This window comes from Papilio machaon, chromosome 8 (genome assembly GCF_912999745.1).
Source record: "Papilio machaon chromosome 8, ilPapMach1.1, whole genome shotgun sequence".
In the NCBI taxonomy this organism is placed as follows: Eukaryota; Metazoa; Arthropoda; class Insecta; order Lepidoptera; family Papilionidae; genus Papilio; species Papilio machaon.
The window spans coordinates 6,957,235-6,978,322 of NC_059993.1; the positions used below are offsets into that span (position 1 = coordinate 6,957,235).

Genomic DNA, 21,088 nt, shown 5'->3' on the forward strand with positions numbered 1-21,088 from the left:
AACAACTCTCAGTAGAATTTAAAATAAAATATCTATTTTTTGGCCTATATGAAATACTATGTCTGACTTCTTTGGTATTTTAAAATTTTTACATTTTGACTTATGAAAATTTAATATCGAGATTATCACATGGCGCTGCTGAACTCATGTTGTACGCGTAAGGTGAGGGTAAAGGTCAAGCAAAGATAATAATATACTGGTACATTAAATTGATTGAAAATAATAAAAAAGAAAGTTTTTCCAATAAATTAATCTGAGACCTGGCTCACCCTTATAAGAAGGCAATTTAATATTACACGTGTCGAAGTATAAATCAAGTATTGTGTTTTACCACCCACTGTTTCACTTAAAGCATCTTCATGGCTACCTCGTTTTTGTTAGCTTTTGCACTTTATGTTTTATTTGTTTGATATCACATGGATTTAATGTTGAAATAAAATCTGCGGTATTATTCAGAGACAGAGATCTACAATATTATGTATAGAGGTAGAAAACATAATTATTTAAATCACCAAAGACAGTTGGTGCTGATTAGGAAAACCTCCTAAATAGGTTACTAAGCATTCGTTATTCAAAAGTTAAAAGTCAAAAGAAATGTAGGTGAAAAAATAGCTTATTTTCATCTTTGTTCGGTTATATTCGTTAAACTTACAAGACCGTCTAAAATGTTACAGATCTTCGTAATCTATATGTTACCTACGTCATTTTAAAATTTGTGAAGACATGTATGAAGTGCAGTAAGTAAAAACGCAGATCACACACTAATTTCTTGTATCATTAAGTGACAAAAGTTAGCAAACATTAGTGTATCAATGTTATGGGAAAGGTGTGCATTCTTATAAAACGGAACGATTATGCTACAAAATGTCAAAAACCAAAAGCACGTACGTGTAGGGGCGGCGACTGAGTAAGAGGGTGCGCGGAAAGGGGGGAAGCGTGGCTCGCCAGTATCTCGCCAACCGTCGCGCTGCGAGTACGCCTTGTGATGCGCCGCGCGCTTTGACGCGAGATGGCCTCGTCCACGAGCGGCAACATTGTCGTCGAGTGGTTGCGATCGCTCCATTTGGGACAATACGCGGAGAGTTTTATTGACAACGGCTATGATGACTTGGAAATATGTAAGCAAGTCGGGGAACCAGATTTGGACGCCATCGGTGTTCTTAACCCCGCTCACCGGCAAAGATTGTTACATTCCGTGCGAAGTTTGAGGGAAGAGGGGGCAGCGGCTGTTTACTTTACTTTGGAAGAGGCAGCCTCTACCCGCGATCCCTGCCGGTGCGAGGAAGAGGTTCGGAAAGAGCAAGCTACGGCCACAGTGGAACCAGCAAAATATGTGGACGAGTACGAAGAAGGTAAAGCGGAGTTAGTGAAGATCCCGCGCATCCAGCTGAAGCGGCTACTACGCGAGCGCCTCGCCCAGGATGGTATCCGGCTCAGCCTGCAGCCCTACTCCACAACGGTCAGTGTTTACAAGTCGAAGGCCGCGGGTAGAGCTTCTCGCGGTGTTTGGTGCAAGTGATAAAATCGCGTTATCGGTGTAGTGCGTCAATATTTTGAATGTAAATTTGCATGCGACCGCGTAGAGGGCCTGCCCGCGTTTCATTTCTTTCAAGCGAGTCTGTGTGTGGTACGGGTACGGCCGTCTTCGGGCGCTCCGGGCGGATCGTTTCTCGGGACGTGTTGCCATAAAGTTTGTTGCGTGCGTGATTTCCCTCGAGATGAGGAGTTTGCGCGCCTTCCTGTCGTGAGAAGATTGTAATCGCGTGCCTCTCGGTTCTAAATTGGGTTTTACGATAAATCGTATTGCCTGCTTAAGCTCCCCGAGGCGTTAATTAGTAGTACGACTTGTTCAGACACGAAACAAATATCTCAATCTCAAGAATAATTACACATCTATGGAACCGCAGTGGTATTTATTCTGATTTGAATAGACATGCGTCTATTTCATTTTCAATTTACCATGTTGAAGGTAGTATTACGTTGATTATTGAAAAAGAATAGGTACAAATTACATTTAGGGAAAGCATACATTAAGAAACATGACAATACCGGCATAATAATAATCTTGGCATTATATTTTGTAAAGCGACAGCATTGCGTATCTGTACTTATAATTTAGCGATTTCCAAAATTTGTTTGTGTGATTTATGTTAAAGCAAATTTTACTTCATAAAAAATCAGCTAAGAAATTGCAATGAAATTCATGCAATTTTTGAAAACAAGTTTACTCAAGTTATAAATGACCTATCGCTTTCGATATCTATATCAGAAGAGAGGAAGTACTCAGTTGATATTTTAATTGAGGTGTTATTAATTATTCGGCGGAGTGGTGATTAAGAGGGCGGAATATTGTGCTGACGGCACGCCTTTATGCTTGCTTTAAATCGTACCCAACATTTGTCAGTTCTCCTACTGACTTATGATCTAATAATTTAATCTTATCGCACTCTCGATAACTTATCTGGTCTGGTAAAGTAAATTGATGTAGTTTTCGTGTCAAGTGATAATGACTTATATGTGACTCATATTAACATCGCCTAATAATAATTGGAACTTTATGAGAAAAATCGAAGAGAATACATTACAAACTATTTGAAATAGACTTCTTAGGATGTAACAAATTTCATAAATTATACTATGGACTTAGCACACATTGTAAAGATTGCAAAAATGCCGATTGTTTCTTGTACCTCATTTCGCTATTTCCCCGAGTTCATTTCCACTATTGCTTCCTATTCCTAGGTAGAACAGAAACCAAACGAGCACTCGGTCAGCCTTCCGCGTATTTCTTACTTTTTACTACTTACCCGCTTCCAGAATTTCTTTGTTTCGACGTCGAACAATGCACGGTTCCTAATAATTTTGCTAACAGGAGGTTGGGAAATTACAGTCACAATAGCTATTTACAATGTAACCTATAGTTCTAACGTTTTACAAAGCAAATAAAACAGTTTTACTGCCTCACGTTTCTTGAACCGTTTAAAAAAAAAAACCGAAAAGTTTAAAAACGTGATTTAAATGTACACAAATGATGTACCATTTTAGTTTAGTTAAAAAATTGACATAATAAAACCGAAAAATACCATCGAATTTTAGGACCTAATACATTTGTATAAATAATCTTTGACACCTATATCTTACGTAAGCTGAACTATTAATAAGTAATATAATTAGATAGATATAGATAAGTCTGCATAAACGCGATTTTAAAATCCTAATATCAAAATATTATAAGACCAACATAATTGGCTGAGATCATTTTACCGGTTTTCGGGCGACGCGTTAAAACCTGTTCGATTGGACTGCTCCAAGAATCCAGCGCCCATAGTCGCTTACAACAAAAACCCTTAAAGAAAACCGCTATAAGCTAGCCTTGCCCTTTATTGCCTTATAATCTGCCTTTTTATTTTTAACCTGCCAGTATTGCGATAACGCCTAGCATCTTATTTAACTCTACATTTATTCTTAAACTTAAAATTTGTAAAGCAAATTCCTAGTTTATAAATAAATTTATTATAAAACTCATTTATTTTAAATACCTCTTAATAATTTCTATTATCACCAATAAATAGTAATTACATACTAATAAATTTTCCATACTAGACTATTTTTATGATTTTATTTCAACTATGCTCCTAATGTCATGTGGCATTCAGTCCCTATATCCGAGTTAGTAGCAAAAAATGTAGCGGCATTGATTTTTTTTTTTGGATTTACACCTTTTGTGTTGCAATTATCGTCGGATCTAACATCCCCAAAATTATATTACCTTTTTCAAAGTATAATTTACCTACAAATTTAAAACAAACTACTGATTTAAATGGATATTTTCGAATGGAAAAAGAAACGTTTTAAAGCGTTTTGTAAAGTCAACAGTAAACAAAAGATAGTAATGAAAACATGACTTGATAATTTGAATGTTGTCATAATAACCGTATAATCTTAAAAAAATTAAAAGACAAAAAGTAATGGCTGCTTCGAGCATTCTTAAAGGGATTAATGCAAGTGTTTTGTATCTATTTAGATCTCTTAGGGGTTCATTTTTACTGTCCCTCGTGATGTATCACTTCCTATTGGCCTATTCTATATTGTTAGTTTTGTATAGGAGATATTGAGTTGCGGATATGACGGATTACAATAAAATCGATCCCATTAATGAAATGAACCTGTGAACGACATACCAAACAAATTATACGCATGTCGAAACGTACTTTAATCGCATGGGAGCTTTAACATATTTTATTATTATGGACAATTTTACGACATGAATTCAACTTGATTTTAAATTTTTACTATGTCGGTCTAAGTAAAAATGTACTTGTAAACCAAGTATGTTGCTTCATATGGAAAACAAACAAAAGTAGGTATTATTACTTTTGCTTACTCTTCATCTAAAAAAGACCTTACTTACTTATACGAAGATTGTGTGTGATAGGAATTTCGTCCCCTAAAAGTAATACGGCCTCCAGGAGAACAAACAGGCTAAAACATGGACTTAGAAACTCCTGTTTGAGGATATTACACATTATCTTAATATTAAATACATATAACAATATCGAGTTATAGTTTACATCTCTGCAATATCCATTTTTTGCATTTACTGCATTTAAACTTGAAAAAAAAGTAATGCAACCCAAAAAAATATAGCAAACCGATACAAAAGGTGCAAATATCTCCTACGCTTCCGTTGATCTCATTGTTGAGGGTGCAATTGACGCTATACAATCGATGCCGACAAACGAATAGAAACCGGAAACTGTTTCGAAGATGTTTTAAAAGTCAAATTACAACGTTGTTACATGCTGTGCATAAAATTTGCTGTTAGATCCATCGCTACAATCAAGCACCATAATAATCATAAATCTGAAACTAAATCTATTCGGTTTATTAAATGAAGAAATTCCTTTTATGTTATTTACAGAAATTCAAAAAGTTCACCTTATGCTTGTCACCTATCACTACTCGTATACGTGACATTACCCTATAATAAACCTATTGCCAATAAGTTATAAACCAACAAAAATGTAAATTATGTAGTGTAAATTACACCGAGTGACAGTTAAGTAACTGCTAAGTTAAGCCCTATTATTTATTGAGAAAGTTGATTTTCTAACTAATATAACCTACAGAAAAGTTCTACCAGACTTTACTTGTTAGGAAATGCGTACTATCTAGCTATTAAACCAACTAATAAAGAGTTTATGACATAAAACGTATGTGTACTATTTAAACAACCAAATAAAAAAAATTAACATTCTGAATTAAGTTCTATACGATGCAATTAAAAATGACCTGACTTACGTGTCCAGTTATTATCGGCATTGGGCTCTCTAAATGCCAGCCATAGTTTAATGAACGTACAATAATTATGTCCAACCATTAGTCTGAGCATCATTGGAAATAAAAAAAGCGGACTTGCTATCGGCATTGAAAGGGTTAAATCGCTAGGATAAGGCTTAAAGCTTAAAGAAAATGTAATTAACGAATGGTTCAGAGCTATGCTTCGATTTAAATGTATTACCAAAGTAAACAGTTGTCAAGTTATTGATGATGTAAGAGTATTTATTGATGGGTTTACGTTCAATAAATGTTTGTATTTGAACTTTTTTTGAAAGCAGATTAAGGTATTAAATGAGAATGATTTAGTTGAAACAGAATATCTATCTGCAGGTTTCATTCCAGATGTCAAAAAAATGACTTTCAAATGACTTATTTAGATTTCCAAAATAAGTTTTGCTTGTGTACATTTAAGATAACTTCAGACATTTATCATTACATTAATTAAGTACAATTCATTTTGGTTCACAACCGAGTCTAATATTAGCTCAGTCTGGTTTTTCTACCTGTTTCGTTGTTTTGTTATACACAATGAATGCGTGCGAAGTCACGCAGGCCGCTGCTCCTTACCATTCCGTCGAGGATTCTACGTTTTATGCGAGCTTTGTAATTTTACTGGGGTTATAATAAATATTACCTGCTGTTTAAAGTTTGTTAAGTCGCTTTTATGAGAAAGTTAGCTTCCTAAGATTTTGTATCTCTAATAATCGCGCTTAAATCAGGTATTATGATATTCGTGTGTTACTACTGCTGGTTGAAGACAACTTAATGTATGTTATCCCTCTTGTTCTCTCTGTAAAAACAAAGACATGTTTTTGTACATGTGCTTCGGGAGTGATCATGTCCTGGATCTGTCTCTAAACTATTAACTAAATATCGAAAAAACAAATCGTGATCATGATATATTTGCTTGGTTAATAACGAAAATACAATTTATATAAGTTTTGTCTGTTTGTCTGGTCGTAAATCCGCGTTTGTTCTGGGCTATTTATTGACGAGACTTTTACTGGAAGGTAGCTGGTATAATTACAGTGGACCCCCGATAATCCGGCCCCTGTCTAATCCGGCGCCCCCTGTAATCCGACATGACTTAGAATTAAATAAATTAAGTCTGATTTGTACTTCAAAGTACATACATATGTACGTATAATATATAGATTCTTGTCATTAGATATGTATGTGCATTTATGCTTAATTTTATAATAAAACGTAAGCTCTCAATTGTTATTTAATTTACTAAATTCGACTTACATAAATTAAGTCTGATTTGTACTTCAAAGTACATACATATATACGTATAATATATAGATTCTTGTCATTAGATATGTAATTTGTCGGATTACAAGGTACTCTTTCGTAAAAAAATCCGGACTATAGAGGTCTTAGGCAGTGCTCTATAATCAAGACAAATTCGATAGTCCGACACTGCCCTGCATAATGTTTGCCGGATTACCGGGGGTCCACTGTATCAGTTCTCTACCACACGGCCCCCCAAGGGGCTCGGAGCCTACCATACGTTAGAGGTGACCAGGCTATAGTCAACCACGTTGACCCAGTGCGTGTTGGTTGACTTCACACATATCTTTGTATTTCTACTCAGATATGTGCCGGTTGCATCACGATGTTTTCCTTCACCGTAATAAAGTCGGATAAATAAACACATATGTAATTCGAAACTAGGAAAACACATTGGTACATGGCGGGATTTGAACCTGTAGATTGCAAGTCAAGTGCTGAACCCCTGAGCCACCGACGCTGGTAGCTGGTATATGAAGGAGAAACTAAGGCTACTTTTTTTTTCGCGGGCAACAGCTAGATAGAAATTTGTACAAATCATTTTGAATTGATACGATAACAAAGAATAGATGAAATATATACGATTTGAAAAGATGTTTGCTTTGGTACTACACGGGCTGATAAGATTCAATTTGAGAGGTGCTGTAGGTGCAGCATTGTTTGTCTGTTTGCTCGGTCGTTCGCCGAGTCGCAAGGCACACAGCGTCGACCTAAAGTCAGCAAACTCCGGCGGATTTGCTCTTGAGCTTGCCAGTTTAGCATTGGCAATTGTTAAATTAATATTTTGTTGGATAATTTTACATAAGATTTTTATTAACGAATAACTGAACATCACAGATAATATTTGATCAACTTAATTATCGAAATCTCTGGTTGACATTGTTTAACCTTAATCAAGAGCTTTTAAAGTCCTGTTTAATTTTAAGTGTTTACTTGGTAAACAGGCCTTTCATAAAACATTCAAAAATGTAAAATGTTTGTTTTTCCTTATAAGAACTTAACAAAATAACCTCTCAGAGAAGTACTCGATCTAAAAGCAAAAACTAATGATAATAAAATGAAAGTGCTAGCGCGAGATTACGCCAAAAATCTTTTCTCGAAAATTAGATTAACCTTGTTCAGTCCCATTCTTGAAAGGATTTAATCAAATAGAAATCGTAAATATGTCGTCTCTTCAAATAGTAAATTAAAGTAGACAATTTTAATACTTTACTAAAAAAAAAAAACTTTTTCGTATATTTATTTGTACATTTAAACTTTTTTCTTTCTTATTACAGGTAACTAACAACCCTCTGCTGTTTGTTTTATATATAAAAAAATTAGAAACTCATTTTTTATTTATATATGTAGATACTTTATTTTTGAAAACCGTTATACGTTATTCACAAAATGATATTTCGTCGGAAAGCATTTATTATCTGGGGGCATTGCAGTGCCCTCGCTGTGACAAGTACGTTTTAAATCCTAATACAACGAGCTCCGGCTTGTTAAATATTTATTTTAACGCCTACGTTTTTGTTTCGATACAAATTCGGCAAAATGTCAACCGAATAAATACTTCAAACGATTTAATCTTACTAAAAATGACAAAGTTCAAACGAAGTAAAATTAGCTATACTTTCGTATATAATATTTTTTACTTTCTATTGGTAATATCAATTGAAGTTTTAAAAGATTTTGAATTTAAGTGTACAATAATATTTTAGTATTTTATTTTAATTGAAGTAAAATACATAAAAATTAAAAAAACACTATAGACAAATAATAATAATTTTAAAAATAATATTATTTTTAATAATAATGATTTCGATCCTTAAATTAAATAAGGTAAAATTCTATTTAATATAAATTATCAATCTTGTTAAATATCCACATATAAATATTTTAAAAGAAAAAAGTACTAAATTCTATTTAAACAATTTACTACCTTTATCACACGTATGAATTATTTAACTGTTAAATTCTTGTGGGAACTTATCGTTGAGAATTTAAACAAGCACTGTTGGGTTGTAACTTGAAGTTGTCAGATGGACAAGAATTTTAATGCGTTCGAGTACGTCATTTGTTATTATTATACTCTGATAGTGTAGGCAGTAGCGATGTAACAGTCAGTTTCCATGGAAGAAATACCTACACAAAACATATTGATATCTCAGTTTTAATACTGAGAAAGAGAAGGATAGCTATATGTTTTAGTACGACAGTTGCAGTGGAAACTCTATTTAAAAAGTACCTTACGGCTGTTTGTTTAACGCTTTCAATATCAATATGGACACAAGGGTTGGTGCGACTTCATTCTTCGAGTAACAAAGACTTTTTTCTTTTGTTCATCGTATTAGTTGTTAGTGTTATCTTCTTTTGCAATTAAATGCTATGTGAATTTTGTTTGATATTTTTTTTTTATCATTTTAACTGACTTTAAACGAGTCATAAAAATCGTATTCCCTATCGTAAGGTCTTTATTTAAACGTATTTAAATAATTTTCTTTTCCAGCATTCATTTTTTTTCTTAAAAAAATATTTTAAAAATAGAACCTCTCAGCCTTAACGTCCACTTTGTATTTTCCTGTCACTTATATAATAGTGAGTTTACCTCCCTAGTTAAAATAATTGTAGGTTTAGCTTTGCGTGTTGCTTACACAAGAGAATAATTATGACATTTACTTTTAACCTAACGACTTACTGCTTTAAAACACTCTATAAAACTTGTATAATGTATGTTCAATGTTTTAATCTACACGAGCACATTTTTTGCCTCTTAACTACATAATTTGAATACGCTAAAAAAGTTTTTTTCTCTTGTACTATAATGTACATTACATTAATGAAAAGGTAAAAGAAATAACTAATTTATGTTCCACTCGTTGTATCGCAAACTTGAGATTTGAATCTAAGAAAAAAGATACTTTAAAAATGTAAAACAATCGGATAAAAGCATGAGACATCAACAATTTTTTTTGGGCTTTTTTATATCGGTTTGATTAACGTTAAAATGAACCTAATGTAAAGGTATGTTTTAAACTTTCAAATTTCCCGTTTAAGTCGGCGCACGTATCGAAAATTTATTTATAAGAGTTCTCAATCAAAAGGCCGAAGGCCTTCTAAGAAAGTGCGCTTCAAAACAAACTTTTAGGGCCATTGTTTTGGCTTCTTAGGTGGCAGCCTTCCTTTGTGTTTATGTTGGCCTGTTAGTTTATACAACACAAATAGAAATTAACTTCAAGTCAATATTGGATAGTTAATTTCGTTATGTCCACTTCTAAAGTTGTTCGAATGGAGATGTTCACATGATGGCTTTATTATTGTTCGTCAGGTGATGCTTTTAATATACCGGATTTCTTGTAATATTAACAGGATGTTTTTGTAAAATGAGCTCTCTCTCTCTATTTACTATCACATATGGAGTCAGATTTTATTTAAAGGAATCTAACTTTTATTTAAAAAAAAATGAATTGTAATTTAAACTAACTGAACGTGAACAATCTCTAACAATTTAGAGTTGAGTTTTTCTTTTTAAAATCTGTAATATGTCTGTCCAGTTAAATTCCAGAGCTACTTATAAAAGGTAAAGGCTACATGTCAAAAGGGCCTTTTTGACCAGTCTGGTATGGTCCTGTAATTTGCCTTTTAATTAAAAAAGCGTTACTGGGGACGAGTACATCCTGTACATACATATGTAGGTATTCCAAAAGAGGGGAAATTTCGAATATCGTCGAAACGTGCACATAAAAAGTCATTGAAAAAGTCACCAATAAACTAAATGGCACGCTGCAGGGAAGCGTTACAAATTGCCAACAATAGCGAAATTAATAAACGCCGCGGAAATTTTTCATTTGCACACCGATTCATTCACACCCCGTGTTGTTTGAACTTTGAATTTTAGCGGCTTTTAGTTCGCGCGGTCGGCGGTACACATTGCGGTTGTACATAGATACTATAGACTTGTCTGCGTAACAAATGTGTTCTTTTAACAACCGATTTAACGAAATTGCCTGCCGATTTTTTACAATTGTAAACAATTGGCGTATTTTGGTTGCTTTCTCTCTTATTTGACAATCATAAATGAATATTATCTCTGCCATATCCTCAAGGTAACTGCTTGCTGTAAAATCCTTAGTAAATCTTATTAATACAGTCAAAACCGTTTATAGCGACATCGTTTAGAACAACATACCGGTTAAATTGACCAAAATCAAAGGTCCTGGCTGAATTTTATATACATATCTTTCCTATTAATACCTGTCACCGGTTGTTACAACTATCGGTTTTTACGACTCAATATGAGTAGTCCCTTCGATGTCGTTATAACAGATTTTGACTGTATTATAAATGTAGTTGTTTAGATGGATGGATGAATGGATGGATGTTTGTTTGAAGGTATCTCCAATTTTTTTAACGGCTGAACGGATATTGATGAAATTTGACACAGATGTAGAACATAGTCTGTAAGAACACATAGGCTACTTATTACAAGTTTTTTTTTAATTCCGCGCGGACGGAGTCTCGGTCGACAGCTAGTATTTTATATATTCACAAATTACCAAATAAAGTTAACCCAAGTGATATATCGTATTCAAATTGTGAAGTTTTTTTTTGGATTTTTATGTTACTTTAAATGTTTTATTTGTGAATCCCGTGTATAGCTGGGCTCATTTTTTATGAACGTACGCCCGGAAGATTACAGGTCCCTAGAGAAAACTTGGGATTAAAAAATGTATAGAGGTCATACGAAAAGTTTGACTTTATATCTTTAACATCAAAGCTGGAGCAATTAAAATAGTTAAAAATAAAAGATAAATTATTTTAGTATATTTAAAGTACGGGTTTCTCAAATTTATATTTAGCAGATGTAACCGGTTACAAATAATATTTTATAACATAAAAAGATCTAGACGTTATGCGATTTAAGTTAATCAAATACTTTTTTCATGTGAGTTTATATTTATTATAGCTAAATATTCTCTTTTAGTAAGTCCTCCTTCGTCGATTAAAAGTAGGCAACGCTTCTGAAATTTTGGTCTCTCTTTTAGCTCTAGTATAGTAGATCAAAGTTTACTACTGCTGCGTTAAAAATAAAAACCAAGTAAAAATCGTACTTCTTACTGATAATATAAATGAGTTTTAGAATGTATCTCCAGAACAGCTGCAAGGATCTCGCTGAAATAGATGTAGAATTTAGGACTGGACAAAGACATAGGCTACTACTTAAGTTTTTAATTCCGCGTGGACGAAGTGTTGGGCGACTGCTATCCATTATAAAACTTAAAATGATTGATGAATGATAAATTTTTTTTTTCACGATTATTGCGAACAAGATTCCGTACACGGAATATATTTGCATTCTAAATATATCTTAGGTTTAATGAAACAAAAGGCGTCCGAATGAAGCTTGAAATAAACACATCCTTAATATTTCCAACGCATACTCCTCTGATCACTCTATAATCGTGTGAAGAAAACTCCTATTGTCTGTTGCTAGTAATTTGCTAACGTTATCTCGTACGAGCTTAGACTTGCATATTAATGTGAGACTCAAAAACAGCACGAGGTATAATCGTATTATGCAAATCCTGGAATTTATGTGAGCGTTAAAATAAACGCAGAGTTTATAAAAAGGCGTTCATTTGTTGGTCTGCTTTATCCGAGTACAGTACATCGTCGCTAATTAATAATGCAAATTACCGGCCGTGTATGTAACGGATGCAATTAAAGGGAGTTAAGTTGGAACGCACATCATTACGACTAAATAAATTTGGAGACAACGCTTTAGGTGTTACGAAGTTTTATGTTATCAATGTATATCAATGTTTACTGTGTGTTAGTTTTATTGTATAACTTTACAGACTTAAGAAAAAATTACCATAAAGTATAGTAAAAGTTTTTTTTTTATGTAAAGAAAGGCAGGTGTTCTTACGTGATAAGTTGTAAAACAAATGCAAAAATGAAGTGCCTTTTTTCCACATCAATAAACAGCACTAATATTTTCAATTCCCCGACGCAGAATCGATTCGCCCTAATTTAATTCGGACCCCTCAAATTACGCTTCCGTTTATAATGATCGACAATTCGATGCTATTATTTTTATGTTAACTCTTCATCGGTTCGAAGAGCTGCAACAAAAACAATCTGAGGATTGAGATCGGTAAATAATGATAGACTTCCCGCAGCAATCATTACGTGCCGGTTCATTTCAATTTGTTTTTGTGTAAAAGGATTACCTTTGAGTGACTAATGTTAGAAAAATAAAACTCGCGACACTTTTCGAAATTCTACCAATCGGATGCTTTTGTTTTGTTATTTTAAAAACAAATACAAACAGAAATTTAAAATTAATTCTTGAATCATAAACGTGCAGCTACAAATAAAGATGGTTTATATTTAGAAATATTGAATTAATTTTAGTTCCTGTCTTCACCGATTAGGATTATGAATACTTTTTCTAGCTTTTTAAATTTTTCACGAACTTTTTTACTGAGTCCAATAAAAGGATCATGTAGACATGACTCCCGTAAAACTAATGTCTTTGCTTCATATGTTATTCAATGTAAGTATTTATTTTGTTACGAGTCACAAAGTATTTTATTTAGATTGCTCATGAATAACGTATCTTAAAATTTTAGTTTGACGTTTTGTTCTATCATGTTATTTATTCACCAAACGGTTAAAGGTACAGAGAATTTGTATTGATTTTATAGACATGTACTTTACAAATTTATTTCTAAAACTTGTTTCTTTTATGAAAAATCACACCAAGAGAGTCCAAAAATATATTTAAAAAAAAGAGTATACATCATCTATAAAGTTTCGGGCGGACTTTACCAACACCCCGATTTACGTTCAAAAGTTGGAGAACGCTCGGGTTTCATGTTACCTGAATGAATGAGACAATAAAGTCCCAGAGTTAATAGCGAGTGTGGTCAGCCCACGCGCAAAACATTTTTTTTTATTTATATCTTTCAAACGAGGCGCCTCTGTTACAATGTGTCTCGCAGCGGGAATCAGTTCTTGGGTGCCCATGACTTATTTTAATGTATACCCAAACTCTAAATTGTCTTTGTGATATCAATTTCAAGTAACGATGAGGAATTTTAAATTACCCTTTCGATTCTCGAACGCTTCTCGTATCTTTATTAATGGCTTAATTGCTACTCTATTATCAGCTATTGAGCTGACAAAGGGAGCATCCTGTGAATTGTTGACTCTATCTTAAAGTTGTAGACAATATGAGTTGTCCCTAAATAATATAAATTAACGTGAATATGTTGACGGTCCATCTTTGATTAATTTTAACCTTTCGTTCTGTAGCAAATGACATCACTACCTGGCATTTGTGATTTGATACACGCCTTTAAATTGGACAGCGGACCACCCAAATACTCGCCTGTCATATTAATTAATTTCTTAGTTGTGATTTATATTACCTACTTTGACGTCTTCTCAATTACATATATACACAAAAATATGTAAGAATTTTGCTAGTCAATGTGTTTTTTTCTACGTTAAAGAAAAGTAAAGGTTTACTCTACTTCAATAAATCAGTCGTTTGGTTCATTTTGTTCAGATTACTTGAAAGAGCTATTGAGTTGACATTTACGGTGTTACAATATATTCTGCCCACGAAACAATATACTTTAATAAGGGTATTGAAATCTGACTAAAACATAGCGATAGAGAGATTTACGACTTTTTGTTACATACCTACTATTTTGTAAGTTAATACAATATTTTGACAAAATATATTTTCTTCCCTCTGCTTGTCATTAAAAAACAGAGACAACAATTTAAAAAAAAAATGAGTTGGGTTTAGTAAAATTATACAGTTTAATTAAAAATGTCGTCAAAAATGTTTTTGTTCTTTAAAATTTATAAACATATATTTATATTATTATAATTAATTTATAATTACACAAATAAGAAATAGGTGATTTAAATTGTTATAACAAGGGAAAAGCAAACTGACCTAGTTGTGTCAGTTATGGAGACCTTAATTGATCACCGTCTGAAGACACAAGTTGCCTAAAATGTTTTACCCGAGTTAATTTATATGAGCCGTCGTCCATTCCACGAAGTAGACCTAACTCAAAATATATTTATACTCTTGCAAAATTTACTTAAGTGAAATAGTTTAAATAGTTTTCATCATACAATTTAAACAATTGTTTGAATAAAAACAACTGTAAATATGACATGATAAGAAAATAAATAAGTAAATAATTCGAGTAAAAGTTGAGTCATCCAGTTGAGTAATGCTAATGCAATACAAAAAGCTCACGATTCTTTTATTTATTTACGACAGCACGTATAGGACAGGTAGCCTTGCCTTTTGTGCAGATCGTAAAAGCGAGTAAATAAAGTTACATAATTGCATTTATTCTCTAGAGCTCTTTAGATGGACCCCTAAAAGTTTTCTGTACTAAAATAAAACGGTACTGCTGGGATCTACACTCACATGCTCCTAATAATGTAAGTTAACGCATGATATTTAACAGTTTTCATTTTAGCTTTTAAGTTACAAAAGCAACAGAAGCTTTTATTACCAGTTTTGACCAGAGAAGAACAAGACAAGAACAAGATCGTTTTTTGAACTAAGCTCAAACTAAAAGATTGAGAACGGACTTTTTTTCGACTTACTGAAAATTTCGACTTAAAAAGTATTTAGATTTATAGAGATCAGCAAATAACGAGTTATAGAGTTAAGTAAACGCTACAATATTGCACGTTAAACAATTGTCAATTCAGAGCGATTCAACTTTTTTCGTAGTCCATTTCCACCCACTTTATAACTCACAAGCGTTGTATAATTTATAAAACTAGCGCTGTATGAAATTGCATTGTTAACGTTAAATTTATCGTATAATTGCTCCATTTTTGTCTGTTAACGCTTTTACAAATCGTTTATAATTTGATGTTATCAATTATTTTTTTTTTTTTATAAGAGAAGGGGGCAAACGAGCAGCGGGAACACCAAGGTGTTCATCGACGCCCATGGACATCTGCAATACCAGAGGAATCGCAGATGCGTTGCCGGCCTTTGAGAAGATGATACGCTCGCTTCTTGAAGGACCCTAAAATTAATTTACTTATTTTTTTTAAATTTCTGTTATTACCGAAGCAATTGAATTATTCAAATTGAGTTTCTCAAACCTAGTCAAAAAATTACCATCGCCTACTTAAAGATAGCACAACGTTTTGTGTATATTTATTTGAATAATAGTCACGAATAATTTCTATATCTACGAGTACACTATTTAAACTAAAAACCATATGTAACAAAGCAGCAATTTATTTTTATCAAGTAAATGTATCTGCGGGCCATCGCAATAAATTTTTTAATCCGAATGATACGTTCACTAATAAAGCGAGCGAGTTGGGAGCGGGGAAAAATATCGTCTTTTTACAGCTAGCCCGTTGACAGTAACGGGGACAATGCATTCCTGCGCAGTTACGTCGGTCAACAAAAAGGTCCGACAACCACCAAGACTTTTTGCCGACAACCCCCGCTAAATTAAATAGGGAAGCTGATTTTGTTTTACTTTAATGTTTTTGTTTCGCGAATACACTACCGAAGCCGAAATTCCCCAAACAGAATAACAGAATAAAAATCCATCCGAATAACTACATGCTTTTGGAGGAGCAAGTGACCATTTGGCTCGTTTTAAACTTATTCCTTTTGGTTGATTTTAAATGTTTGCCAAATAAATAATTCGCTTTCCGAGAATCCTCATGAGGAAAAAAGTAAAAAGCGATCGTGCGGTTTGAATAAAGTATTTGCTTAATCTGTTTAAACTGTTACGTAAAATGTAGTTCTGGTTCGAGTTAAACAAACATTAATTATTTGATTTAGCGACAGCTTTTCCAATTTAATATAAAAGTATTTTCTATTTTAAGTATCATTATGCGTACTCGTATATATGTATTTGTCATAAGCTCGTTTCTCCGATTTAACAAAAGTGAAGATCGTGAATTAAATAAATTCCGGAGCTTAAGTCAATTTGTTGACTAAAGCTTGCTTACAAAATGCTTAATATCAATAGCTTGTTCTATAGGTACCAATGATAAAGAAGTTAAGACTATGCCACTAGAACGCAAAAACCACTGCTGCAGTAAAAAATATTTAAGAAGTATAATGACCGGACATCAAATTACTGGATCTATCTCAGTAGTCTTTTATTTGTCGGCTACTTCGTCAAATGACGAGCGTTTGATTATTCAATAACAGATAGCGCTGACGAATATGTGTTAAAGTACCGTAACGCTTATCTGCTCTTTACTACTCTACATGTTATATTTGAATCTTTTTGGGCTGCAGCTCCTTTGGTCTTTCGTGTATTAGAGAAAACTTCCTAATTTTTACAATTGACAGCCTTTAAATTTGTTGTCATTGTTTCGAAGCCAAAAAAAGCATGGTTTAAGACCAAAAAAAAAATTAAATTAAGGAATTGCAAACATATTTTTTGATATTGCAAATAGAAGTAAGTTACTTTGTATTTTTTTTTTAATTCGTGTTTATCTGTATGGAAATAAATGGTTTCATCATTATATTTCGAAGACAATTGATGAAAAAATAAAAATTGTATATTATTTGTTTAGTTGTGCAGACAATTTTTTATTCTTTCGTTAGTAGTACAGTTTCGCTTCGGCGGTTGAAATAATCGCTGTGGTAGAGCGCTGCGGGCGGCCGCGAGGGATGCGAGGTGCAAGGGGCGGGCATCGCTCCACTCGCATTACGGCCAGTGCCCAAGTGTTTCGTCCGGTAACCTGTAGGAGCGCTTGCTTCACAAAATTGGGACAAGCTAGTTTTCATTGTAATTAAAATGCTTTCAACAAAATGTTTTGACCATAGAAAAGTAAGTCTTGTGTATCCTACCTTGACTTCCTTAATAAACTGCGTTTATTTAAATGTAACAAGACATCGTAGTTCGCAATTACATGAATAAGTTTACAGGCGAAATGCAAAATGCGGCGTTTATGTTATTTTATGCTTCTTCAGTGTTTCCATAAGTGCCTGTAATTGATTGAAATGAAACTTTACGCTAAAAAAGAAACCTCCAATTGACTTGTTTTAAAAAAAAAAATTGTAAAATAATATTCCATATTTTTATCGGTTAATTTCGAACTTTTGAGAAGCCCTCGAGCGAACATGGAACATATCCTACTTATAATTATCGTTTGGTTTGTAGATTGAAAATGTAAATGAGTTTACGAAAGCGGTAGATATTAAATTACTCTTTGACTTTCAACTTAATACTCGTAGAGACGTAGTTTACTAATGACATTCCAAAACATGTCTCATCGACTTATATTATATTATAGGCCATTAGGTGAATGAATACCGCTGTTCAAAATACCTAATGTATCGTTTGCATATCTGCTTTTTAGGCTAGGTAGTCGTAGTTACAGTGATACAGCCTATTTGCTGTCGTTATTTGCACAAACACCTTTAAGTTTGATTTCCAAATTATTTGGTTAGAACATACGCTCTGTCATCTTTCGTTATATTGCTTTGGTGAATTTATGGGTAGTAATAACAATAAATCTGGTCTCATTCAAGACAAAAAAAAAATATTTAAAGCCAAAAATAAAGTTGACTTTCACAAGATGTTTTAAAGTTACTTGGGATTTTAATATTCTGTGGCTTGTTTGAATATCTAACACCTCAATTCCAGGTTTGAGAATTTCCACACGACGTTCTAAGTTTCGTCCTTTTTCGTGCCCTCATTTCTTAGACAACCTCGAAGTAACACGCCCAATTAGCTTTATAAAATGATAACTTTGCCTTGAGTATATATTAAATACGAAAACTCGGCAGCCACGAAATCAAGACGTACATTTTAAGTCACGAATACACTAAAATGTACTCCCTTAATTAAGATGAATATGTTAAAAGGCAAAACGCCGTAACCAACTCGGCTCATTCATGTACTCGCAGCGGTAATTTTGTTTGAAAACGGATTTAGCCTGTTTTAAATACAGGATGCTACAAAGTATTTTCGTTAGCGAGATTTTCGAGGTAAGTAACTTTACTTAACTTTTTAAGTCGTTGCGCAATATCTGGGGCGGTTTTTAATCTGATCAAACATTGGGGTCATTATATAAACAAAAGTCCCCAGACTTAATTGCTGGCGTATACCAAACAAAGGAGTGGACACAAACATTTGCAATCGGGCACACAATGCAACGTTAATGGTTGGTTGTTTCTCCATTACCTACAACGTCTTGAAAGCGTCCGACATGGGGCCGAAGGGTCCGATTAACATTCCACGTTCTATATGATCGCCTTGGGACCGAAGCAATCTGTTCCAGGCTCACTTAATTGTTTGCGGACATGATTTTATCAGTGAACTACGAATACAAAATTCCATACCTAATATGTTTTTAGTAATCATGATTAATCAAGCTATAAGTATTTTGGGTTTAATTATTAAACATTTCATAATAACTAAAATTTATATTTGTTTGCAGAAACGAAGAATTAGTAAATTTAATAAGTTGCACTATGCTGACCAAACGCTTCTGATATTGTTTATATCAATCGATAAACTGTGTTTATAAAACTAATTCACAAATCAACGAATTTGTAATTTTTTTTTACCAAAACAGTTGTGCAAATAAACTAACTTTCAAACTATAATTTGTATATAGTTTAATTACAAAATTAGATTGTAAATTAAAACGTCCAATTTTCATTAACCATTAGTCCAGCTTTTCATTATTTTGTAATGACGATGTACCAGTCTCTAATTCACGTATCCTGACATTCGAAGCCATTTCAAACTGGCGCTACAATTTTGCATTAATGAGTGCAATACGGCAATGCCATTACAAATATATACTCATCCAGTGTTTAATAAATAATCCCAGTTGGTTTACTTAATGCCGCTTGCAGACTCAATTGTTTGTGGCGCTGTATTTGCAGTTGCGCAGTCGTATATCGTTTGTAGTGTCCCTTAATCCAGCGGTAACTGTTGAACAACAAAACTCATTACTCGACGCTATTCGTAGGTGTACTACCAGGTAGTTTCGTACCGAGCTCTTGATGGCCTGTGGTGCAAAGGTTAAGCTGAAGCGGGCAACTATTTGCTTCGTTGAAATAGTTTGAGAAACTATTTATTCGTGTTGACAGAGTAGTGAACTTTAGTATTATTATATACCTAATAGTTACATTATCTATAGAGTTTTTTTAGTACAAATGTTCTAGATTTCTTTACTATTTTTGACGACAGCAACAACATCTGTTGCACGAATGGGCTGGCTCGCTCGGTGCAATACCAGGACCACACAGAAGACAGGCTTGAATTGTAAGCAATTCCGCGTTTCGTTAGATCAGTGTGCGTGCTGGAGGCCTAATTTTTATTTTATTTTTCCTTTCCACCCTTTTCTTATAAGGAGAGGATGGGAAGGGGAAGTGGATTTGACGGATGACGCATATGATGGAGAAATATTTTCTTTCTGTACGTCCCCCTCCCGCCACCGATTAAATTTAGGCAAGGCATCTGCAATTGGGAGTGTCTATGGCCAACGATGGCTTCGCTATTTCGGCGAATTTAGGTGGCAAAATAAATAAATAAAAACTATTTGTGTTTAATATTCATATCACAATTGTAACTACTTTCCCTCCAATAGGTTATTTTAAAACTTTTTTGTTGAGGTAAACCATCGAAATCAAAGTTAATATAAGTGCAATGTAAATAAACAAGATATTCTTAATTGAACTCAACGTTTTGTAAAGTATGCCAGAGGCTAAAGCAATATATCTTCTGTGTACGAAGTCAAAACATTTTGAGTTCTCGCAAAGTTCAATCATTACTCCATCCTCTGTCATTTCCCTGAAAGTTTATCCCTTAAACCACGCCATTACTTGGCTTAGGAGATTAGCAAACGGGGTCGGCTTGTTCGGTTTAGTGTAAGGATAAACCGTCCCACTAAACCTGGAACTTTCCCACCTTGGCCTGGGGATTTTTATTTATGACGTTATTGTGGCGTGCAGCGCGTGTGAGTACTGATTAGGTTTTGTGGACTCAAAGCGGCTTTTTATGTTAGTTTAAGACGCTTGACCTCAATCGTGATATAAGTTGAATAACGCATTGGTTTACACGATAAGTTATTAGCATGGTTTAGCTGGTGTGTATATGTTGGTAAGAACGAGTCTTGTTTTTCACTACTTGTTTTTTTTTTTTTTTTTTTTTTTTTTTTTTTTTTTTTTTTTTTTCATTATAGCATTCAGCGCTTTTGGTACGTCGAGCAGAAGAGTACCCTTGTTTCCATAAATGCTGTATGTAAATTATTTTCACTTGACCTAGAAAGTTCGGAAGTGATAACTTATTTCACATCAGTATCACATTAAAGCTTCTACTCATTACTTCTTAAGAATAAATATCGAATTAAAAGTTTGAATAAAACTATTACTTTGTTCAAAAACATTTTAAATTAATTAACTGAGTCCACAGCTAACATA

The 21,088-nt window shown here is 33.5% G+C and overlaps 1 protein-coding gene across 6 annotated transcripts in view; it reads left to right on the forward strand.

The window, feature by feature from the left end:
• The first annotated feature begins 966 nt into the window (after positions 1–966).
• Positions 967–21,088, forward strand: part of LOC106720351 — a 109,944-nt gene continuing 89,822 nt past the window's right edge. For all 6 annotated transcript variants that reach the window (XM_014515005.2, XM_014515009.2, XM_014515010.2 and 3 more), the window contains exon 1: positions 967–1,459. In XM_014515005.2, coding sequence (XP_014370491.2) covers positions 1,010–1,459 — 450 coding nt within the window. In that variant the 5' untranslated portion in view covers positions 967–1,009. The remainder of the gene's footprint in view (positions 1,460–21,088) is intronic.